This window comes from Rhinatrema bivittatum, chromosome 1 (assembly GCF_901001135.1).
Source record: "Rhinatrema bivittatum chromosome 1, aRhiBiv1.1, whole genome shotgun sequence".
Classification (NCBI taxonomy): domain Eukaryota; kingdom Metazoa; phylum Chordata; class Amphibia; order Gymnophiona; family Rhinatrematidae; genus Rhinatrema; species Rhinatrema bivittatum.
Window position 1 is genome coordinate 233,687,447 of NC_042615.1, and position 26,434 is coordinate 233,713,880.

The 26,434-nt window shown below is 42.4% G+C and overlaps 1 protein-coding gene across 1 annotated transcript in view; it reads right to left on the reverse strand.

Annotated features, from left to right (window-relative positions):
• Positions 1-688: 688 nt before the first annotated feature.
• Positions 689-26,434, reverse strand: part of UVSSA (UV stimulated scaffold protein A) — a 209,132-nt gene continuing 183,386 nt past the window's right edge. Inside the window, exon 14 of the mRNA XM_029592666.1 lies at positions 689-6,852. Within this exon, the coding sequence (XP_029448526.1) occupies positions 6,759-6,852 (94 nt within the window). The 3' untranslated portion in view covers positions 689-6,758. The remainder of the gene's footprint in view (positions 6,853-26,434) is intronic.

Below are 26,434 nucleotides of genomic sequence, written 5' to 3' on the forward strand. Positions count from 1 at the left end.
AGTGCTGTATTTTTGAGTGAAACTAATAGCACTATTTTGCCATATGACATGGCATTGCAGATGATAGTGGGTCTCACCCATGGATACCCGGAAGCTTGTCAGGGAGTTCACAGCCAGCCCATTACTGCCACACAAGAAAGGGAATCCTGAACTGCAAGAGACAACCACCTGTACAGAAAAGCCACCCTCATTGATAGCGATGATTTTTTGTCAACAGCGATCTGTACGTCTACCTAGAATAAGCTATAGACTATATTTAGACTTTATTTTCTTTTGATGGGAGAATTAAGACAGAGAAAAGTGTTCACTTGTAATATTCATCCCTCTGACTCTCTAAAATGAGCAAAGCAAACAAGCTGTCTGATACTCACTTCTCATTTCCTTCCCCCAGGAGCAGCTCCCTCCATTTCACCCTCAAGCTTCAAACTGGCACCAGTTTGTTAGGAAGAGACAACAAAGCACCACTAGAAATACACTTTGACAGCAGTTTGCTCCATCTCCATCTGCTGGCAGAGGTGCATAACCCACTTGTTCTGGATTCACCTGACTGGACACTAAGAAACTTCAGTTAGTCAATTCAAAACTTAAGCAAGTTTAGCAGAACGTGCAGAAGCATAATGCTGCTTTTTATACCTTCTCTCATCAGTTCTAATCCATTACTGGTTTAGAAAGAATTCACACAATCATACCCATTTGAATTACAGTAAAATTTATTTTTTATCTGTCAAGAGGCAATATAAACAAATATAAACAATTTTTGTACAGTTTTAGGGACCTATGTGCTAAAACTCATGCTAGAATTTTGTTTTAGCAAGCACGCTAGAACAGTGTTTAATGGGCTAAACAATACATTTTTTAAATTTTACCTGTTAAAATATAGCATCCACAGCATGGACATGTTATTAAAATGCATGCTAAAAGTACTACATTTCAGCACTATATCCAAATAAGCACTACAATTCATGTGAATGCTACACAAAATAATGTGCACATTAAAGGGAGCAAGGAGTGAGGTGATCACATTTGCAGATGACAAAATCATTCAAAGTATTTAAAATACAAGCAGACTGAGGAATTGCTGGAGAACCTTGTGAGACTGGGGAACTAGGTCTCTAAATGTCAGAAGAAATTTAACGCGAACAAGTGCAGGTGATGCACCTAGGGAAGAATAATCCCATCTCTATATACACAGTACTGCTGTTCATTTTAGGGGTTATCATTGTGGACATCAATGTAGACAATACACTGAAATACTCAGCTCAGTGTGTAGCAGCAGTCACATAACAAATAGAATTTTATTATTCGAAAAAAATAAAAAAAACAATCTATATTATGACCACATCCTGGTTACCCCATCTCAAAAAAGATAAGCAGAACTAGAAAAAGAGAAGGGAACAAAAATGATAAAAGTCTCCCTTATGAACAAAGGCTAGACAGGTTTGGACCCCCAGCTTAAAGAAACTACCAAGGGTATATGATAGACTTATAAATCATAAATGGTATGGAACAAGTAAATAAGAAATATTTATTTACCTTTCAAATAGTAATAGAACTAGGGGACATACCATGAAATTAAAACAAATTTAAGAAAGTATTTTTAGTCAACGCATATTAAGCTATGAAAGTTGTCATCAGATAATGTGATTAAAGTCAATGGCATAGCTGGGTTTAAAAAAGGTCAAATTCCTAACCTCTTTAGCCTTTCTTCATTGGGGAATTGTTCCATCCCCTTTATCATCTGGGTTGCTTACGTTGTGTCTTGTATTTCTTTTGTGTATTGCCTTTCCTTTACTTGTTCATTGCTCCAGGTCTGTGAGCAAGTGATAAGGTGACAGCATATTTCTATGCATCAGTCTTACGTGTCTGGAAAGAGCAGAATGAGAGAACGTGACTGGCAACAGAACGGATCATAGAAGAGTGAGTGAGTGAATGAGCAAGTGTGTGTGTGATACATGTGAGAAGTGAAAGTGTGGGTAGGTATAGAAGGGTAGAACTATCAGGAAGCTTACTACAAACAGAGGCAGAGAGGAAGGAGGTAGTGGTGATGACAGTCCATGAGGGCCTCAAACATCTTAGAAAAGAGTTTGAGATCAAACAAAAATAATTGTTGACCTCAAAGCAGCCACAAACATCTAGAGGGCTGTTAAGGCTGAAACCTGATAACATTGGCTTTTACACAGACTACGCACATCAATGATCATCACCATACACAAGCCAACAGACTTCAGCGACCAATGACATCACTGTCTGCCTCATCCACTGAAGTTATTCCCACCCCTTCCACCACATTCATTCAACCTATGCAATGCAGGAGCACCTGTCTCATGGGCCACAGACCAGAGGTGCAAAGATTGGAGAGTTTGCATACAAGCTTAGGTGGGAAGATGCTGCCTCCTGACCATCCCTCATAGCTCCTACTTGATGCCTACTGTGAAGGATTTACCACCATAGGCTTTGCCATAGAGAAAAGGAGGGAAGGAGGGCATGGGCAAATGCTCCCACCCCAAAAATAACCCATATAAATCCTGCACTGCTTACTCCTCCCTACATAGCTTCCTCTTTCCCCCAACAGCAGTAAAGACTGTTTCCCCTGCCTCACCCCTGCGGTAGGCTCACTGTACTCACCAAAACCAATCAGTTACAAAAGCTAGGAAAGTTGCATCTACTATTCAGCAGCATGTTGCCTAGCAGTGGAAAATGGGGTAAGGGGAAGAGAACAAGAGTGGGGGAGGGGGAACAGAAAGCCCAGGAGTGAAGTCTAAAAGGGGAGGGGCAAGGAGGGAGGGGATAAGGGATTGCAAGAGGGAGACAGATAGAGAACAAGGGAAGAAACCACATCTTCAATTCTAGTTGGTCACAGCGCCAGGGAGAACGAGGGAGGAGGGAGGAAGGAAGAGAGAAGAGTGTTGTGGTTCGCAACCACAACAGAAAAACACAAGATCTGTAAGGAGAGAAAAAGATTAGCAGGTGGGAGAAAGATGCTAATGGAGAAAATGGAGATGACAGTAGATATACGTCCAAGGAAGGAAAGACAGAGAAGACAGAGTATATACCCAAGAAAGCTGTACAGGAAGGGGAAAGAAAAGTGGCCTGACAGTAAGTTCAAAAGAGGGTTGGGATAAGTTCCTGAAGGAAAAGATCATAAACAGTTATTAGTCAGGAAGACTTACAGCCATCCCTGGGGTGACATAGGAGAAATATATCAACCACTGGGAACCTGCCAGATACTTGTAACAGACTGACATTGTTGGAGACAAAATGATTGGCTGGATGAACCTTGTTCTGACCCAGCATGGCACTTATGTTTTTATGACTGTAAGAGGGGGTAAGACATATGCTTCTCTTCACATAGCTATGCCTTTTCCTATAGCCTTATAGGAATGCAAAAGTGTTCGCCAATTTTCTCAATTTATGTGAAAAACCTTTTTTTTTTTTATGGGCCCATCATAAAACCCCTTAGCTAATACCTTTAGAACATGAACTTATGCTCTTTTTAAGCCATTTTTTAAAACAGTTTTTCAATATCATAGATTATAAAAAGTGCCTGAAGTAATAAAAGTGGAAAGAAGTGGAAAGATATTGAAAAAATGTTTTTAAAAATGGCTTAAAAAATGGACCAATGATTATACATGTACCCCTGTGATTTATCAAAAGAGCATAAGTTCATGTTCTAAAGGTATTAACTAAGGGGTTTTATGACGGTCCCATAAAATCCAAAAAACATTTCTCACATAAATTGAGAAAATTGGCGAACACGTTTGCATTCCTATATTTGTAATAGTATCGTGTTGCTCTATAAGGTGTGGGGTTTTTTGTAACATATTTTCCTATAGCCTGGCAGCAGCTCCCTCATGATGGCCCAGATTCTGGATGGCCTGGTAATGGAGGTAGGTACACTAAAAAGAAAGGAGAAGGAGAACTGACCTTATCTTTTCTTTCCAATCCTCAAAGAACCTCTCTGTCTCCTCCTAGAGGTTGAGAAGAGACAGACGGTCTTTGGGGATTGGGAAGAAAAGATAAGGGAGCTGGAAAGCTGGTTGAGTGGAGAAACATTTAATTGGTAAGACAGGAGAGAAATAAACGAATAGGTAGTGATGGAGAAATGGGGCACAGAAGGGAGCTGGAGAAACATGATATGGTAAAAAGAGATGCTGCTTATCTATACTTATTGATCACAATTTAAAATTTATTATTGCATATCAAAATTTCTATTCAGTTTACAGAATAAAAATAAAACAGTTTAAAACTAAAATCAACGCACAACAGACAAACAAAATAAAAAAATAAAATCAATAAAAAGATGAAAAAGATGAAAAATCATCTCGCTTATCTCTGCTCATAGATTTGGAATCTGAAGTTAAATACCATCCTGTTTGAGTAAAATACCAATTACCCTCCTCCTCAGACATTTAATTGTCAATCACCATTTCCCAGCAAATATAACTCATTATCTTCAGTACCTTCAGATTAAAAACCCCACAAAGCCATAGCATCAAGTAAAGCAGCATAAATTGTGCCTATAGTAACCCATCCATTGAATACTTCAGTTCTGAATTAACAGGTACGCTTTTTCTTCCTCCCCCTCATAAACCCTTTTTCAATGCCGAAAAGTCAGATTTTAATAACCTGCATTATTAATATTATAATTATAGTTAGTGCCTTGCACCTAAATAGAATTACAGGGATCAGGTTAAATACAGAAAAAAAATTAGAATGTAACTGTAAAAAACAAAAAAAACACCCCATCCATTTTGGAGGGGTTTAAAGGGTCTTGGCTAACTGGGAAAGTGAAGGCTATTAAACCAGTGGGTCTGAAGGACCTAGCTGAACACTAGGTGAACTGATGGATGAACTGGTGAAATTAGTCATGGCATGGATGTGTGCCAGTTTTAAAATACCCTGAATTGCATGGTGGAAACCCTATCTAGCACCTAGGTGTGCGCACACTTTGAACTGTGGGCAAGCCAAGGCTATTTTATAATGTGCATGTAAATTATAAAATGGCCAAAGTACGACCACTCGCTGGTTTGAAAGTTACAGTCCCTGGTAAGGCAATGAATTCCAAAGTTCTGGGCCTTGGACATAAAGTCTTTTGGGGGACTTGTTCAGTCTTACTAATCTGAATGACAGGACATTCAGTAAATTCAGGGTTGCAGATCTTAAAGGTCTCTGAGGACAAATTTTTAAAGAAGAATTAAAACTAGTAGGTACAAGGCCATACAGGCCCTTAAATACTAACATGAGAATTTTTCATTTTATCCGCCAATTAATTGGCAACCAGTGGTATTTCTTCAGGATCGGAGTAACATGTTGGCAGATTGGGGTCCTGGCTACAATTCTGGTGGTAGAATTCAGTACCTGTTACAGAGCTCTAATAGTAGTCTGGGGAAGGCCAAGGTACAAGAAACTGCAATAATTTAGAAATGACAATACCAGTGAGTGTACAATAGTTTCTAAATCAACTTCATTTAGAAAAGGGTGACATTTCCATAGCATATGAAGCTTATAGTAGGCACCTTTTACAACCCTGCTAATATGAGGTTTCAGTGGCAGGGAGGCGTCCATTATGATCCCAAGATTCTGAGCCTGATTAACAATTGGGATCTGAGCCCCTTCTCTCATCAGAGTACTGGGAGCATCATGAACTGGGTATCTAGAAAGATAAAAGATTTCAATCTTGCTCTGTTCCACGTTATCACACAATAATATTTCAAACACCTCCAACTTTTACAAAGCTCAGCAACTAGACTTTTGACAGGGGTCAAATCCACCAACCATATTAAGTCAATTTTGAGTCAGCTACACTGGCTTCCAGCCGAGAGCAGGATAAAGTTTTAAATTCTCTGCTTTGTCTTCAAATGTGTGAATCAACTGGCCCCTGAATATCTTTCCCAACTTCTGCTCCCCTACACCCCTATAAAGGAACTCTGATTCTCCCAAGAGGCCCCTTTTATCCTCCCCTCCACTGGCTTCAGTAATCTAACATGCACAAGATTTTGAGTACTCAACTGCTGTGCCTCTAAAATATGGAACAAGTTCCCTCCACCTTGTCTCCATTGCAACATCTGCCCTGCAAGACTGCTCATATCATCAGAGTTCATATGGGACACGGAACACAGGCAGTGCGACATTTCAGTACAATTAGGGTGTGCTATAGGAACTTATGAGATGGATCCTTATTTCAAATAGTTACAATATTGTGCCTTATACACTGTGAAGTGTACAACAATGTTTGAAAATATATTTGTGTTGTCTACAGATGTGATATTGTTTTTGAAATGATCAAGTGTGTGTTGATGTCTTTCTGCCACTGTGTTTTTAAGCCTCCCGTTGCAGCAGTCCGATTTCCACCATCTGTAACCTACGCTGCATCCTATAAATTGATCCTTTTAAATAGCTTGTGAGCTAAAAAGTTAACAACTAGTACAAGGCGGATGTAATAATTTTAGATATTAGTGAGCACACATTAAATAAAATATGGAAGAGAGCATACCCATCCTATTAACTTTGCCCCCATTAAAGCATAACCTGTATATAGAATTTATATAAGCGTTAATGTGTTAGACTGAGTTAGTGTGAATGCTATGGCTTTAGTGCACAGCACACTATTGTGCATGTGCTAGAGAGCCTGCAAGCGCACATTATTTTTAGTGCTTAGCTCATTAAATACTTTATTTTTTTAAATAGAGTAAGATAACTTTCCTATAGCTGCTCCATTCTTGATTTTCAGCTGGTTTTCTTGTGCTCCATCTTGTGTTTTATTTCAGTGCATAGTTGAACTGGTTCGCAAACTTCTCATGTTTCCTCTGGTCCACGCGATTCATTGCGCTCACCACACGTTTCATAGCAGCTCTGCAAAGGAAGCAACAGCAGCCAAAATAAACACAGAGCACAAAGCTTATTCCAGTCAGGCACGAGTGTTTATGATTATGTTGGTAAAAACGAGTGAGGTATGATTAATTACTAATCAACCCTCCTGACTCTGCACTGATGAGGCGGAACAAATTTGTCATGTTAATCAAATTAGCTGCTGCACTACAAACAGTTTTGAGCCAACAAGGCTTTATTAACAGAAGTAAACAAATTAAAATCCCTCACTTTAATAGGTGTACACTCCACCTTCATTATGCCACCACTTATGGCAGACAAGCATCTTGAGTGCAATTAGGGAAATTCCACAGTAAAGAATGAGATTATATTGGCATTTAAAGTAGCATGTAGTGCCAAGTCACAATTTCATTGCATCTAGGAATATTACAGATAATGATGACATCCACTGACCATCAGATGACAGCAGTTCCCTGCATGCACATTACTGTTGTGACAATTCAACATCTAATGTCAAATGGAAGAATCTTGCAATGTTAATGCGAGAAAATATTTCTACTTCACTTTTTTCCTTATATGAACCACTTCTTAGTAATTATCATGGTAAAATAATCATGGTTTTGATTTAAAAAAAAAAAAAAAAAAAGTCACGGTACATACTATCAGAAAGCCTAATGTACTGATTTAATAGGAAATAGGATCATACGATTTAAATGGGACACAATTTTATCCTAAATAATCAACATTGTTCCCCTAAAACTGTTGAAATCTCCTGCTTTTAATGCTATGTTTGACAGAACTCAATCTCAGATTAAGGGACATTTAGAAGGACTACTGGGCATTCCATGAAGTTAGCATGTAGCACATTTAAAACACTTAAAACTGAGTCTTATATGTGTAAATGCATTTTGCACCTGTAAGTGGGCTTTTGAAAATCGCTATAGTACATGCCATTGAATTATCCATAAGCTTTCCATATGTAAGTGCACTTTAAAAGGTGAATTTTAAAAGCTCGGTGCACACATCAACCAGGGGATGTGCGAATAAGTTTGGCTTGTACATGCAGAGCAGATTTTAAAAGCCGCCCGGATAAATGCACATTTCCCGCAGCACGCAAACCTCAGAAGTTTTCAAAGTAGGCGTGGGCAGAGCATGGGTATTTTCGGGCGTGAACCTGAGATGTGCTCGTAAATACATAATCTGGTGCACCCCAAGCCCCCTTGCCACGTAGATTTGCTTCTGCAGTGGATGGCATGTAAGTTAAAAAAGAAAGAAAAACACGCAGATCTGTGGGGTTTAAAGGGTCGGTGTTAACAGGAGGGAGTGAAGGCCATTAAACTATGGGGGTTTGGAGGATCTCTCTCAAAGGGGCAAAGTGGGGATGAACTGGTAAAACCGGGAATAATGTCTGTGAATGCCTTTTAAAATCCCCCAAATTACGCAGAAGCGGCATTTGCACCCACACGTGCATACCCACATATGCACTCAGCCAGACTATTGTATAACATGCATGCATATAAGCGTGCAAGTTATAAAACAGCCACGCCCCTAGACGGGGGACTAGCGTACGCTCGCACGTGCGCCCACGCACCACTTTTAAAGTTACAGTCCAAGCGTGCAAGTGGGCTTTAGAAAATTGCTATGATAGTGGGGCAGATTTTTTAAAAATACGCGAGCGCGAACAAAAGTACACTGGATTTTATAAGATACGCGCGTAGCCGCGCGTATCTTATAAAATCCGGGGTTGGCGCGCGCAAGGGGGTGCACATTTGTGCAACCTGCGTGCGCCGAGCCCAGCGCGAGCTGCATGTTCCCTCCGAGGCCGCTCCGATTTCGGAGCGGCCTCGGAGGGAACATTTCTTCGCCCTCCCCCCACCTTCCCCTCCCTTCCCCTACCTAACCCACCCCCGCGGCCCTATCTAAAACCCCCCCCCTTACCTTACGGGGCTGCCGGTGCGTCGCCGGCAGCCCCGCTCCGTCCTCCGGTCCCAGGGGCTGGTCCGGAGGCCTTGACCACGCCCCCGGGCCGGCGCCACGCCCCCGGGCCTGCCCCCGAAACGCTGCGTTGTTTCGGGGGCGGGCCCGGACACGCCCCCTCCCGCCCCTTTTCGAAAGCCCCGGGACTTACGCGTGCCGGCGGCCTATGCAAAATAGGCGCGCGGCCCTTTTAAAATCCGCCCCAGTATGCGTAACTCCTTAGAAAACATGCAGGCGGGTTTGTGCCCATACTCGGGCACTTGCACACAAATTTTCAAAGCATACTTATGTGTGGGAATGGTGTGTGCACAAGGCATATGCAGAGATGTTACTGCTTTGTGGACTGTTTGAAAATGACTCTCCCTATACTTGACACCATTAGATGCTCATTGCAAAGGAAAGAAACCACCAACCAGGATTTTTAAATAATTAAATCAAAGTACAATGCTTTAACCTTTTCAAAATTAATTTTCAGACCAGAACATGAATCAAACTAATTCACTTACGGCCCAATTTTAAAAGGGCCATGCACGTAAAAACTGGGGGTTAAGTGCTGAAGTGCTGGGCCTCGCTGCTGGCGTGCACAATCTACTGCTGCTCCAAAGGAGCAGCAAGGTAAAAAATACAAAAAAAATATCTAAGAGTTAGGTAGGGCGTAGGAGGGTGGGGAGGAGAGGGGAAAAGTTAGAAAGGTTAGATAGGATTATAGCGAAGTTCCCTCCTAGTCCGCTCCTTAATTGAAGTGGACTGGGAGGGAACAGGGGAAGTCCTATGTGCGTTGCCACACATTGCAATGTAAAATTCCCCCTCCCCCGCGCGATTCGCAGGCCACCCGCACGTGCGTAGCCATCGGATTTTATAACATGTGCGCACATGTTACAAAATCGGCACGCGGGTCTTAAAAATCGACCCCCTTAATGAGTGATCCCTAAGCTAGGGCCCGCAGCCACATCCAGCTCATGGACATATTTTAACTGACCCATTAAGTCCCACTAAAATCCATTTACCCTAACATGCCTCTGATCACACATCGAAGTCTGTGTGTGGCAGCATCCATCCCAGGTGGTCTTTCTCCGCCCCCTTCCCCCCTTCAAGCTATTGAAGGGGGGAAGGGGGGAAGGGGGCGGAGAAAGACCGCCCCCTTCCCCCCTTCAATTCTTCAGTGCAAGAGTCCCCAAACTTTTCAAGGGAAAGGACCACCTAGCACATTTCAAATCATCAAAGTGGCAGCAGCAGCTCCTCTTGAGAGAGCAGCGCTGCTTTCAGCCTCTTTCCAGGTCCTGCTACATGTGTGGCTCAGCGCTAATATATCTATCCTCTCCTCCTCCTATTCCCCCGCCCTAGCTTCAATGTTTCTTCATGATGTCACTTCTGCAGACCAATAGGTCTGCAGAAGTGAGCTGCTGCTGCCACTTTGATGATTTGAAATGTGCTAGGTGGTCCTTTCCCTTGAAAAGTTTGGGGACTCTTGCACTGAAGAATTGAGGACAAGGCATCTTGGGAATCAGAAATAATATCCACATGTCTGCAAATGTAATTTTTGTTCAAAATTCCCAGTTTGTATACATGTAAAAATGAACCAATTTGTCTGGGCGTGCCAACTGGTCTTTTCCTGCTATCTACTATGTTGTCCATGCTGATGCCAAGGACTCCAAGCGAATAGAAACAAGAAATGGGGCAGGGTCAACCCTGCCTTTAAATCTTTAGTTAAACAATGTATTCAAAAATCCAACATTTTGAATGATGGTAGAAAGGTTTCCCCATTTGATTGGTCTCTAACAAGATCACATGACTTTTCACTCAATGAGTGGGCTGGCATTGCATTCAACTATTATTGGCTGAGAAGAAACCATATTCACATAGAGGTAGATCTTAAAAAAATACGCGATTGCGAACAAAAGTACGCTGGATTTTATAAGATACGCGCGTAGCCACGCGTATCTTATAAAATCCGGGGTCGGCATGTGCAAGGGGGTGCACATTTGTGCAACCTGCGCGCGCCGAGCCCAGCGCGCGCTGCCTGTTCCCTCCGAGGCCGCTCCGATTTCGGAGCGGCCTCGGAGGGAACTTTCCTTTGCCCTCCCCCCACCTTCCCCTCCCCTCCCTTCCCCTACCTAACCCACCCCCCCGGCCCTATCTAAACCCCCCCCTACCTTTGCGTGCGCCGGCCAGCAGCCCCGCTCCGGGTTCCGGTCCCGGGGGCTGGTCCGGAGGCCTCGACCATGCCCCCGGGCCGGCGCCACGCCCCCGGGCCCGCCCCCGAAATGCCGCGGCACGCCCCCGAAACGTCCCCTCCCCACCCCTTTGACAAAGCCCCGGGACTTACGCGCGTGCCGGCGGCCTATGCAAAATAGGCGCGCGAGGGCCCTGCGCGTGTAAATCCGGAAGGATTTACGCACACAGGGCTTTTAAAATCCGCCCCATAGTCAAAGAAATTCCAGTTTTGAGCCCCTGAGCTTTTTAAATGCAGTCAAGATGAAAAAGTAACATGCCGTTAAAAAAGAAAGGATTGTTACTTAGTTGGATAGAATTTTTGATCCCACGAGACAGGCAACAGCTGGTGCCAAAATGCAGCTGTATCAGGCCATTGAGACACGCAACTGGGACACTGAGATAAGTAATTTGTGAACTATATAGGATATTAAAAATAGTGAGATTGGTGGAAACATTGAGAATAGTAAAAGGGATCAATGAAATACGTATTTTGTGATGCTAAAACAAAGTGATTGATATAAATACTGAGAACAGTGACAAGTGAGAACATGTCTGCCAGACATATATACTAAAAAAGTATAGCGATAAGAATTAGAGATGCTTTATGAAATTGTTGGACATTTTTGGATTTTACTTGCAAATAAAGAATAAACTACCTAGTGTTAAAGGAGCTATAATTATGATGATGCCCATTGTGATAAAATGTGGTTGGAGCAAAATCTATGAGCATCCTTTAAATGTTAAGGTGTACTTTATATTATTGCAGGGCGATCCGTGTTTTTGTTTTTGACTACTGATTACCTGTGAATTGAGTTTCTTTGGTCGTGTTCATAAATCCAATAGAACATATTATTCTGCAACAGTATCCTAATAAGCTCTCTTTGGTAATAAAAGCAGCAACATGGGAATTTATATCCAGGGAAAAAATATACATACATATTTTATAGACACAAACATATAAATTGGAAAGATTACTAGCTTTTTTAACACATCTTGTTTTAGTCACAGTCAATAAAATCCTTAATGCTGTCTCTTCTTAACTAGCCATGCACAGAAGTGTAACTTTTATATAAATAACATTAATCATGTAAATTTTCATGATTCTTCTAGCAATGACCAATAATTTGAATGTGTAATTGCATTTTTAATAGATCCTCAATGGTCATTTCTCTAATTACACACCTACTAACCATGGAAATGCTGCTGCTGGAAATACTGAGGAGAATTGTAGGCTCAGTTTCTTAACAAGATTGCCATTTGTTTTGTTATATATTTTTTAGCATTTATTACTTATCTTTTTTAAAATAAATATTCATCCAAGGCAGAATTCAGCATAAAGCAAACAATCAACCAAAGGTTTATACACACACTAATATATACATACACACTAACTCTATATATATATATATATATATATATATATATATATATATATTTATTTAAGTGATTTTATATACCGACAGCCGTTTGCACATCGTGTCGGTTTACAAGTAACTTGCAACTAAAATATATATAGGCATTGCCTTTACAAAGAACGGTATGTAAAATAAACGCAGTAACAGAACAAGTAACTAGAAAAATTGGAGGGGGAGGGATGCAGGATAGGCGAGACAAAGGAGGGGGCGGGGGGAGGGTGAAACAAAGACACAGAGGGATAAGTTATGTACAGGGTTTAGAGGAACATTTGTTATGTACATTGATTATATACAAAATTGTATATAAAATTGTGTGTGTGTATATATATATACACACACACAAAGACACATTTTACATTGTTGTGTATATATACATACACACATATAACATATATATATATATATATATATATACACACACATACACACACACACCCCTATAGTTGGTCATATGGAGATGTGCTATGGGAATTATATGAACTGTTAAAGCCTTAAGGCCCAATAACCTCAATATGGTCTAGGCCAATGTCTGTTGCCCATGTGATGGCTATTTTCCTGGGTAGAAGGACTTTTTGAAAATTGCCTACTTAGTAAGAAATACTTGTGTTGTGCCACAATATGTATACTGAGTGGAGGTGTTTCCGAATGTGGGGTAAGCATAGTGATTGCAACAATGTACTAAATTTTGCATTTTCAAAACTAGGCATTTTGTTTTTCAGGGGAAAACTATCTGCAAAATGCAGGTGCTAAGCTCTGTGGGTACATTTTGTCTAGGCAATTTTCAAAGGAAAAACTGTGCATACGTTCCCTCAGCGCAGGGGTTCTTAACCTTTTCGGGAGCATGGACCCCATTTCAACCTCCAAACTTTTCATGGATCCCCACATGCTTCTCTTCATTTTTACCTGCAGTTATGTGCCATATATAAAAGTTATTAATGTAATAAATACATTAAATGCACCCCAAGACTCATTTATAATATAAAACTTATTAAATAATGCTTACTAATATAAACGGAATACATATATAGTAATTATAAAGCACAGCAGTAAATGTGCTAGAATGTATTCATATTCAGTAATTTATGTAGTGTAACTACAGGCAGCCACACAGCTGGATCTGGAGCAACTGGGGGAAGGGGATTGGTGGAAGGAGAGGGACTGGTGGGGTGGGAGAGAGAGACTGACCAGAATGGACTGGGGGGGGGGAGAGAGAGAAAGAGAGAGAGAGACTGGCAAGAAAGGGACTGGTGGAGGGAGAGTGAGAGACTGACTAGGATGGACTGATAGAGGGAGAGAAAGATAGAGTGGTGGAAATGGACTGGTGAAGAGAGAGGCAGACTGTGGAAAAGTACTGATAGAGAGAAAGAAACTGGTTGGGATGGACTGAAGGAGGGAGATAAAGAAGAGAGACTTGGCAAGGACTGGTGGTGGGAGAGAGAGAGAGAGAGACAGGCAGGGATAGCCTGGTGGAGACAGTGAGCGAGCGACTGGTGGCAGGAGATAGGGACTGGAGGAGATTAATTAATGGAGTGAGACAGATAAAGAGATAGACTCGCAGGGATGAACTTGTGGAGGGAGGGAGAGAGTGAGAAACTGTGCAGCTGGACTGGTGGGGGTGGATTGTGGAGCAATGAGAGTGAGAGACAGGGGGGAGAGGGAGAAGGAAGGATGCTTGAGACAAGGTCACATCACTAAAAGGGAGATGTGGAGAGCGGTTTGGTGCACATATCCACTCCTAAAACCCCTCTCCCTACCATTTTTTTTTTTTTTTTTTTTTTTAAAGAAAATCACCTGTGACAGAGAAACCACCCTGTTAGCTTGATCTTGATGGGGTCCAATGACTCTCTTTACACCTGCCTGTTACCAAACTCTATGTACACAGAGACAGGACACCACCCTGCTAATAAAGCAAGAGGCACTGCTACAAACATTTTGCACCATTATTACAAGATACTGGGCTTGCGTGTCAGAGGCATCTCTAGACAGAACTACCAGTTTCAACTATCTAGCAAAAATACTACTAAAATTATTCAAGAACATCAATCAAAAAATTCTACATGGGGTGGGACAATCCCATCATAAAACCTGCACTTCATGTTCTACAATTCTCTGCGTTCACAGAAACTCCCCCAATAAAGGGTGCAGGGCAGAACAAGGACACTTCCCCTTACCATTCACCATAGAAAAAAATAAACAAATTCTGTTGTCACCTCAGTAAAAGCAACACAAATGTACAGACAAACTGAACTGGAAACCACAAGAAGTCAGACTCTGTATTCATTGCAACAATGGAAAAGCAGAAACATCGCCATTCCTCATAAAACATCAAATAATATAATCAAGAAATATAAAATATCAACAGTAGTAAAACCATACTAAATTCATAAATTGTTTTTAAATTTCCCAAGCAACAAGAAAATATTTCAACACATCAGACACATCAAACAGCAGCCAACAATTAAAACTAATAAGGCTTTAAAAACCCCCCACACTCCATACCTGGAAACTTTGATATCCATTCACCCTGAAATTGCGTGGAGGGGGCGCACAAGCTTTCTCCTTTCTCTCTCTCACACACATAAAAGCACACTTCCTCTCTCATACACACACAAACATGCTCTCTCTCTCTTATGTACATGCTCATACACACACTTCCTATCATACACATATGCTCCCTCTTATATACACATGCGCATACATGCTCCCTCTCATACTGCTCTCACACAAATATATACAAATACTCTCTCATACAAACCCACTCCTCATTCATATATGCTCTCAAATACATGGTTCCTCTTTCTCAAACACACACACTCTCTCTCTCATATGAACATGCTCATACACATACACACAAGTTCCTTCTCTCATATACACTCCCTCTCACAAACACTCAAACATGCTTCGTCTCTCATACGTACATGCTCATACATATACACACTTCCTATCATACACACATATGCTCCCTCTCTTATAAACACATGCTCTCTCTCATACATACATGCTCACAAACGCTCTCACACCTACACTCCCTTTGTCTTATACACATGCTCTCTCTCTCGTACAAACACACTCCTCTCTCTCTCATTCATATATGCTCTCAAACACATGCTTCCTCTTTCTCAAACACACATGCTCACACATACGCTCCCTCTCATACACACATATGCTCCCTCTCTTATACACGTTCTCTCTTATACATACATGATCACACACATACACTACTTCTCTCATACGTACATGCTCCCTCTCTCTCATACACACAGAGATGCTCCCTCTCTTCTCATTTTCACACACACACACACACACACACACACATGTTCCCTCTCCCTCATTCACACATACTCTATCTCCCAGGTCGGTCCCTCTTTTTTTCCTGGAGTCTGAGTGGGGGGAGCAAAGGGGCCCTGAGGCTCACTCAGGCTGCCAATGGAATAGGATGTGTGGGCAGCCTTGTGGCCTCCTGCAGTCTTCAGCTGCTGGATGGATGGATGGGGTGCGCCAGCAGCCCATGGCTACCTTCAAGCTTCCGCCAGCAGCGTGATGGAGTGCTCTGGTGACCCCAAGACCACCTTCATTCTTCTGCTTTCGGCAAGACAGGTCCACTGGCGGACTCTTGGGCCTTCTCTTTTGCATCTGCTATAGGATGAGGTCCGTGGAAGCCTATCGGGTATCTTCTTAGTACAGGCAGTTCGCAGACTACCTGTTAAGATATGGTGGACCACAGGTTGGAAACTACTGCCTTAGAGAACTGGTACAAATCCTGTGGGTGAAAATACTTACAGATTTGGCATCAAAATGAACAGTTTTGAGAATTGTCCCCTATATTTCATATCATCCATTGTAGATACTTAGATTCTGTTGGCAGAGAGATTTTGGATTTGGGGTAATTGATGTCAAATCCTAGCAACGTCAGCATCTGAATGATATAGTACATTGATTCACTTCCCGTGATCTTGACCAGCCAGTCATACAAGATATGGAAAATATTTCCAGTCTGTGTAAAAATGCTGCAGTGATAGCCAGACATTTCATAAATACACACTCTTACAGCTGATACTAGGCCATAAGGTAATGTTTCATACTGGAGGTTATGTGCCCCTATAATGAATGTGAGATCTGGATGAATAGCTATATGGGTGTATGCTTCCTTCAGGTGCAGAAAACACAGTCTCCTTTGTTTAGAAAGGGTAATAAGATGCACAGGGAAAGCAGTGAATGATGACATAGACTTAATTGGCATCTCAGAGACATGGTGGAAAGAGGATAACCAATGGGACAGTGCTATACTGGGGTACAAATTATATCGCAATGACAGAGAGGAGCACTCGGGAAGAGGTGTGGAGCTTTATGTCCGGGATGGCATAGAGTCCAACAGGATAAACATCCTGCATGAGACTAAATACAAAATTGAATCTTTATGGGTAGAAATCCCTTGTGTGTCGGGGAAGACTATAGTAATAGGGGTATACTACCGTCCACCTGGTCAAGATGGTGAGACGGACAGTGAAATGCTAAGAGAAATTAGGGAAGCTAACCAAATTGGTAGTGCGGTAATAATGGGAGACTTCAATTACCCCAATATTGACTGGGTAAATGTAACATTGGGTCACGCTAGAGAGATAACATTCCTGGATGGAATAAATGATAGCCTTATGGAGCAATTGGTTCAGGAACCGACGAGAGAGGGAGCAATTTTAGATCTAATTCTCAGTGGAGCACAGGACTTGGTGACAGAGGTAATGGTGGTGGGGCCGCTTGGCAATAGTGATCATAATATGATCAAATTTGATTTAATGACTGGAAGAGGAACAGTGTGCAAATCCAAGGCTCTCGTGCTAAACTTTCAAAAGGGAAACTTTGATAAAATGAGAAAAATTGTTAGAAAAAAACTGAAAGGAGCAGCTACAAAAGTAAAAAATGTCCAAGAGGCGTGGTCATTGTTAAAAAATACCATTCTAGAAGCACAGTCCAGGTGTATTCCACACATTAAGAAAGTTGGAAAGAAGGCAAAACGATTACCGGCATGGTTAAAAGGGGAGGTGAAAGAAGCAATATTAGCCAAAAGATCTTCATTCAAAAATTGGAAGAAGGATCCAACAGAAGAAAATAGGATAAAGCATAAACACTGGCAAGTTAAATGTAAGACATTGATAAGCCAGGCTAAGAGAGAATTTGAAAAGAAGATGGCTGTAGAGGCAAAAACTCACAGTAAAAACTTTTTTAAATATATCCGAAGCAGAAAGTCTGTGAGGGAGTCTGTTGGACCGTTAGATGATCGAGGGGTTAAAGGGGCACTTAGAGAAGATAAGGCCATCGCGGAAAGATTAAATGATTTCTTTGCTTCGGTGTTTACTGAAGAGGATGTTGGGGAGGTACCCTTAATGGAGAAGGTTTTCATGGGTAATGATTCAGATGGACTGAATCAAATCACGGTGAACCTAGAAGATGTGGTAGGCCTGATTGACAAACTGAAGAGTAGTAAATCACCCGGACCGGATGGTATACACCCCAGAGTTCTGAAGGAACTAAAAAATGAAATTTCAGACCTATTAGTAAAAATTTGTAACTTATCATTAAAATCATCCATTGTACCTGAAGACTGGAGGATAGCAAATGTAACCCCAATATTTAAAAAGGGCTCCAGGGGCGATCCGGGAAACTACAGACCGGTTAGCCTGACTTCAGTGCCAGGAAAAATAGTGGAAAGTGTTCTAAACATCAAAATCACAGAACATATAGAAAGATATCGTTTAATGGAACAAAGTCAGCATGGCTTTACCCAGGGCAAGTCTTGCCTCACAAATCTGTTTCACTTTTTTGAAGGAGTTAATAAACATGTGGATAAAGGTGAAGCGGTAGATATAGTATACTTGGATTTTCAGAAGGCATTGGACAAAGTTCCTCATAAGAGGCTTCTAGGAAAAGTAAAAAGTCATGGGATAGGTGGCGATGTCCTTTCATGGATTGCAAACTGGCTAAAAGACAGGAAACAGAGAGTAGGATTAAATGGACAATTTTCTCAGTGGAAGGGAGTTGACAGTGGAGTGCCTCAGGGATCTGTATTGGGACCCTTACTTTTCAATATATTTATAAATGATCTGGAAAGAAATACGATGAGTGAGATAATCAAATTTGCAGATGACACAAAATTGTTCAGAGTAGTTAAATCACAAGCAGATTGTGATAAATTGCAGGAAGACCTTGTGAGGCTGGAAAATTGGGCATCCAAATGGCAGATGAAATTTAATGTGGATAAGTGCAAGGTGATGCATATAGGGAAAAATAACCCATGCTATAATTACACAATGTTGGGTTCCATATTAGGTGCTACACCCCAAGAAAGAGATCTAGGTGTCATAGTGGATAACACATTGAAATCGTCGGTTCAGTGTGCTGCGGCAGTCAAAAAAGCAAACAGAATGTTGGGAATTATTAGAAAGGGAATGGTGAATAAAACGGAAAATGTCATAATGCCTCTGTATCGCTCCATGGTGAGACCGCACCTTGAATACTATGTACAATTCTGGTTGCCGCATCTCAAAAAAGATATAATTGCGATGGAGAAGGTACGGAGAAGGGCTACCAAAATGATAAGGGGAATGGAACAACTCCCCTATAAGGAAAGACTAAAGAGGTTAGGACTTTTCAGCTTGGAGAAGAGACGACTGAGGGGGGGATATGATAGAGGTGTTTAAAATCATGAGAGATCTAGAACGGGTAGATGTGAATCGGTTTTTTACTCTTTCGGATAGTAGAAAGACTAGGGGGCACTCCATGAAGTTAGCATGGGGCACATTTAAAACTAATCGGAGAAAGTTCTTTTTTACTCAACGCACAATTAAACTCTGGAATTTGTTGCCAGAGGATGTGGTTAGTGCAGTTAGTATAGCTGTGTTTAAAAAAGGATTGGATAAGTTCTTGGAGGAGAAGTCCATTACCTGCTATTAAGTTCACCTAGAGAATAGCCACTGCCATTAGCAATGGTAACATGGAATAGACTTAGTTTTTGGGTACTTGCCAGGTTCTTGTGGCCTGGATTGGCCACTGTTGTAAGCAGGATGCTGGGCTTGATGGACCCTTGGTCTGACCCAGTATGGCATTTTCTTATGTTCTTATCTTGAACTTCATTTTCATGAGATTATGATTCAAGATTCTTAAGTCTATTTTGGGACAGTATCCCCCCCCCCCATTTCTTTTGGGACCAGGAAGTACAGATATTTTCTCCTTTCTCTTCTATGGTGGGATAGCGTCAATCACACCATCCAAATTTAGAAATTCCTGGTATGAGGCTTGAAGCCCTGTTGCCTCTTGAAGCGAGTCAGACTCAGGAAGAATCTCCTTGGATGGAAAAACTCTCTCCTGATTTCTTGATTCCAATACCTTCTTGGTGCAGAGGTTGACTTGCAGGCAGTAGTGACGACAGTGTTTAATAGTGGTCTTTAAGACCTAGTAACTTCTGGAGGTCTTTAAGAACTTTCACAGCCTTACTAGCTCCAGAGAATCCTTCCATTACAAGGCATTTCAGTGAGCCTTTCCTGCATGTGCTCATGTTGGCTAAACTCTTGCAGTCATAAGAATCTGTGTTTATCTGTAATCATTACAGAAGGTCTCTATACCATCTCAATAGCATTGTGCTGAAAGGCTAAAATGCTTTTTGCACTCCTTGCCTTGAGCCAACAGTGAACAACATTCACTCGAGGGTGGTGAATTTCAGTGCTCTTCCCAGAATGGTTTGCAAGTGCTAGAACATATGTCTGGTAGGATGCTGTGTGGGACTGGGGGCACAGCATTTTGATAAAGTGAAAGTGGCTTATCTTTAACAGGTGTTTTCCCGAGGCCAGCAGGATACAAGTCCTTACAGCTTTCAGACTTAAATAATCAGTCTCCATACGGCTTGAATTGAATAATTTCTACTCCCACTGCTTCCTTGGACATGCCATCTGCCATTGTTACAGATCGGTCCTGTATTGCACTGCAGTTAACAAGTAATTCATGCTGTCCACTTAAATGATTTGAGGCACCAGAATCTACTGACAAGGGCTTTCTGTTGTCAATGGTCTCAATCTATATGGTTTGGTTTAACATGGAATGCACATTAGTGGATCCAGTGGTGTTATCATTGCATGACTCATTTGCTATTTTTGCTCTAAATATTTTTTCTTTGATCTCTTTCATTGCTTGAAAAATATTTAGTCTCATTTGCACTTTGAGGATTTTTATTTCCCTTGGGTACAAAACATCAATCCCTTGCAAAATGTTCAAAATTTCTTGCAACTTGGCATTTTATTTTCTGTCATTTTCTCTGACGTTTCTCTAAACTCTCTGTGCACCATATGCTGATTCAGGATCTGGATAATCCTTTTTCTAGAATTGTTCTTGTAGAAGTGCATAAAAAACTTTTTCTGCAGTCAGCTCAGACATACAGACATGATAACTTCTAGCCACTCCACAGTATGCTCACGGGAGTCTGAATTGTTAGTGATGCAATTTCTAGTGGATCGTTTAGGTTTTATAGTTGTTCAGCTAATGATTCCACATGCTGTGTATGTAGTAATAGACTCTTTCTCCCACTTGACAGTACTTCTCTCATGCTTAAGGTTCAGTTTTTTTTCCCCCCCCAAGAATACGTTCTCTATTTGCCTGTTCCATACATTGCCAGTTGCCTTTTGCTATTGTCTGGTTAACAACATTTCTTATTTATGAAGTGTTTAATGTCTGGACAGTTATATTCATGACATACTATGTTTCTTCCAGGCTATTTTTATACCTGTGTAGCTGTTATATCAGGTGGATCAGATTCTATAACTGTCCAAAGTGCCTTAGTTTTTAGAAGAATCATCTTAAATCTCCAGGTTGGCTAATTGCTGGAATTTAGCATTTCAATATGATTTATAGCATTTTCAGACATGTTTTAGCTACTTTTATTTTAAATTTGCTCAAAGAAAATCTTTTCTATGCAAGATAGTGTTTAATAAATTATCTCTGCAATTCATAAAAAAGAATTTTGTGTGTGTGGTTTTCTTGCTGCTTTTCCTTGGAGAATGCCTTCTACCAAATTATTCAATGCTCCAGGCTGACACCCCAGAGGGTACTAAGGCATGCTTTTTGGACTTCTTAGTGCATTTCAGCATGAATTTGACCCCACAGAATAGTGTGGCAGTTGGAACCAGTTGAGTCCCTCAGTTACCAGGATACAGTATTTAGTGTTAGCCTTCTTACCAAACAGGAGGATATAATGTGAGATTTCCCACAGTCTCTGATTTACCCTCTGGAGAGGTGGCAGATGGCCATTGCCATCGACACTTGGGGCATTAAGGGACTTGGGTAGGCCAAACAATTTTGCCCTTGGCTGTTCCTCAATCTACAACTGAATGAAAACAGATTTGGTCATAGTTTGAACAAAATCTGAAAAGGAAGGGAGTAATATTCAGTCACTGGTCAGATTGCAAAGTTATTGTACCTGTGATATTTTCACCCAGACAGGCTTTTACTGAGAGAGAGAGAGAGAGAGAGAGAGAGAGAGACTATCTACAAGTAGAGTTAGATGTACAAACAGCACACCTTGGTGAAGATTTGACGTCATTTGGAGTGAGGAAGTCTCACAAAGTTGAAATTTCTACTATGTTCTCTCACCTTAGCTTGATGGACTCTATAACAAAGTACAATCAAGCTAGGGTGAGAAAACCCAGTCTTGCTTCCCCTGCCCATCCTGGTTTACCTCAGATTCAAGAACCAGGCAGATTTAGGAAGAATACTACTCTGACAGCAATGCTGGTAGCTTATATTCCAGTGTTGCTGTTAGAACACAAGAAGCCACCAGGAACAGTACCACAATCCTGTTGGCTAAAGAGGTTTGGAAAGGTGACAGGTAGGTGGAAGGGTAAGGGGGGATGAGAAAGCAGAGTTGCTTACCTGTAACAGGTGTTTTCCCAGGACAGCAGGATGTAGTCTTCACATACGGGTGACGTCATTATACGGAGCCCTAACACAGAAAACTTTTCTGTCAAAGTTTCTAGAAAGCTTTGACTGGCACACTGAACTCTCTGAGCATGCCCAGCATGCCATAATCCGTGTCCACAGGGGTCTCCCTTCAGTCTCGTGTGTAGCAAAAAGTGCGATTGAAAAAATAAATAATAAACGTTAGCGTACCCAACTCTGAGGGGTGGCAGGTGGCTTTCGTGAGGACTATATCCTGCTGTCCTGGGAGAACACCTATTACAGGTAAGCAACTCTGCTTTCTCCCAGGACAAGCAGGATGGTAGTCCTCACATTTGGGTGATTAGCAAGCTACAGGCTGACTCGTATTACAACAGGCCAATAGCAGACAACTCATACAGCAGGCACGAGTGCTATTGGCAATGATGAGGCAGCCTGAAATCACAGCAGGTGATTGTGGAAGGAGTTGGGGATTATAGTGGAAGAAAGCTTTTGAAGACAGGTTGGCCAAAGGCAGAGTCTTGACAGACTTCCATATCTAAGCAGTAGAGGGCTGTGAAAATGTGAAGAGAGTTACATGTCGCAGCCTAGGAAATGTTGGCAATTGGTACTGAACGATAGTGTGGTACTGATGTTGTCATGGCTGTTACAGAATGTGCCTGCAGTCACCCCTAGAGAGGAAGACCTGCTGCCTCATAGCAGAATTCGATACAGTAGGCTAGTCAGTTGAAGAGAGTTTGTTTGCCCGCTGGAACTCGCAGCTTGTCTTTGTCAAAGAAGGAAAGAGTTGGGTGTATTTCCCATGGAGTGCAGTGCGGTCTAGATAGAATTCAAGTGCACGCTTACAGTCCAAGGTGTAGAAAACTACACCTTGGATTGTCTCGTCCTGGTGAGAGAGAGGCCTTGGGAAAAAGTGGGCAGAGTATATTCTGAATAAGGTGAGAGGCTGCGTCTACCTTAAGAAGAATATTAGGGTGAGTACGGAGGACCACTCTGTCACGGAGGAACCTAGGATCGGGTGAGTATGCAACAAGGGCTTGCAACTTACTGACTCTTTTAGCAGAAGTGATGGCAACGAGGGAAAGAATTTCCTATGTTAGAATTTTAAAGTTATAGGAATGCAAAGGCTCAAACGGGGAACATACGAGTCTTGTAAGCACTATATGTAGGCCTCATTCTGTAACCAGTGATTGTAGAGGAGGCTTAATCTGTAGAGAACCCATGATAAGCCAACTCATAAGGGGTTGAGCCGTTAATCGGGCATCCCCTACACCCAGGTGGTATGCTGAAATGGAACTGAGGTGCACCTGTGCAGAGGATGTCTGGGGACTAAAATCCGAGGGGTATCCTAGATAGCCTAAGAGAGATGAGTGGTGCAGAAAAAAGGGGCTAATACATTTTTGTGCACGCCATGTGGTAAAAAAGTTGCCCATTTGGAATGGTAAGATTTACATGTGGAAGGTTGTCGTGAAGCTACAAGTACCTGAGAATATCAGTGAGTCTGTGTTATGAGACTGACCTGTGGGCAGGCAAATTGGTTTCTTGAGTGATAGATTGAGAAGTATGAGGAGCATACTTGTCAAGGCCAGGACGTGGTTATGAGAATCATTGGAAACCTGTCCTGCTGTAGTATCACGAGAGTTTTGGCTATGAGCGGTATCGAAAGAGATGCATATAGAAGGCCTTTGTTGCAGGGCGAGCAAAGGCGTCCATGGGAACGCATTTCGATGCATGTGTAGGGAGTAGAATCTATCCACTCTGTGGTTCAATTCAGACGCAGAGGTCAAAGGTTGTTTGACCTCAGCGCCAGAAGATTTTGCTCGCTACACACAGATTCAGATAACATTCGTGAGGATTGAGATGATCTGCTAGTATGTTCGGTATGCCTATTAGATAAGTGGCCCATAGATGCATGGAGTGTGCAAGGGCCCAGGCCCAGAACTGCGTGGCCTCCTGGCAGAGCAGATAAGAGCCTGTGCATGATTGTTTGTTTGAATAGCACATTGCCACTATGTTGTCTGTCTGTATCCACATATATTTTGTAAGGGGCAGTGTTTTAAGGCATAAAAGGCATAACGCATGGCTCGAAGCACCAGGAAGTTGATCTGAGACTTTTTATAGAGCGGAGTAAATGCATTTTGAGTTTGGTGGATGTGGATTCGAGCTCTCCAACCCAAGTTGGATGCGATCGTGGCCAAGATCATCTGAGGATTTTGGACTGGATTGGTGATATGGATCAGGGACGAAAGCGGTTGCATGGCTCAGAGCCACTGAAATTTAAAAATCCACTGAGTTTTACTCATGGTTAGTCTGGCCATAGGCGTGACGTGGATAGTGAAAACCATGTGACCCAGCAATGAAAGAATTGATGGGCTGAGGCTATGCTGCATGCGCACAGAGATGTGGAGAATTTGACAGGATGTCTGCGCGGTTGTTGGGCAGGAAGTCCGTTGCGACTGTAGGCCCAGAACTACTCCATATGGGATTTATGGTAGTTGATCAGAAATCCCAGGCAAATTTAGAAGATTTATAGTGAGTCTTGGAGAATTTAGAGCTCCTTGCTTGGATTGACTCCTATTAGGCAGTCAAACAGGTAAGGAAAGGCATGAATGCTGGTTTTCTCTGTAAATAAGCGGTAGTCACTGCTAGGCATTTGGTGAAATACACAAGTTGTCGAAGCTAGTGTGAACGACAGAACTTGGTATTGAAAATGTTGTTGACTCACTATGAAGCGCATAGAAAGACCAGAGGATAGAGGCAACCCACTTATTGTAGTAAGGGAAGCATGGTGGCGAGAGACACCGTTCTGAACTTTCCATTCTGAATAAATATGTTAAGATTTTTGAGGTCCAGGATAGGCGGAGATTGCCTGCTTTTCTGTTGAAAGAAGGAAATAGTGGGATTAAACTCCTCCGCCTTGTTGCATCCGGGGAACGGTATCCCGAGCCCTGGTTCTCAGTGGGATGGCCGCTCTGATGTCTGGCAAGGTTGAAAAATCCAAGAGCCTGCCCGACTGGCTGAGCTGGTGTAATCTGGATATCAGTTGGTCTCAAGTGGGAGCGTGAGCGGTAAAAGTCCTTCCCACATCTCTCTCTGCTGTGCAAGAAATGTAGAGAGCTGCGCAGGGTCTCGAGGTGGTCTTGCAATTGAGGCACTGTGTGCTGGACCTTGTGCATGGCAGATCAGCTAGTGTATCTGGGACTTCGGGCCATAAATCAGGGTCCAGAAGCCAGGCTAGTATCGAATATGGAGTCCCGTTGCTGGCAACGGGAGGACGTCTTGAAGCAATCCCATGTTGCTGGCAGAGAGGTTCCCCTTGGTGTTGTGTCAAACATAGCTGGTAATAGCAATATGCGACACCAATATGGTTCTTGGAAGATGTTATGACCTAGAACCTTCCGAAAACATCTAGTCCGTTTTAGTGACCAGGTCTTGATGGGATCAGTGCCGAAGCGGGATTAGAGTGCCCATCGCCTTTCGTGGTAGAGGCTCAGAAGGACGAGTCGGCGGCGATAACTTAGGCTGTTATTGGTAGGTATCGTAACGAGACAGTGCCACAACGGTGCGAATATCTATGGCTCTGGTGTTAGTAGATTTCGGGAGGCATAGAGGACAGCATGAAGGACAAACGTCCAGCTCCACCCTGCAAGCTGGTATGATAGCGCAGTTACAGAGGAGACAGGCTAGGCGTTACTGGCGCTTCCACATTATTTTGTGGTGGCTCAGTACTTGGCACCGATGTTGGTGGGGAATGCCTCGGCACCTTGGGTGCAGAGGAGCATGGAGACTCGTGTACCTGGGCTCGCTTCGCAACTGGCTCAATGGACATTGATGCTGGTGCAGTATCAGTGCCGGCACCGAATGTGGGACCTCATCTGTGCTGACTGTTTTCCCTCGGAGCTCGGCCTGGTCTTTCTCCAGCACCGAGGAACTGCAACCGACGTCCAGAAGGCATCGGCGACGGTTGTTTACCGTGGCAGTAGCGATGTTTCCCTCTGTGTTCAGCCCGGTCATTCTCCAGCACAGAGTAAGATGCCACCTATGTCATGGATGGCGGATGGTCA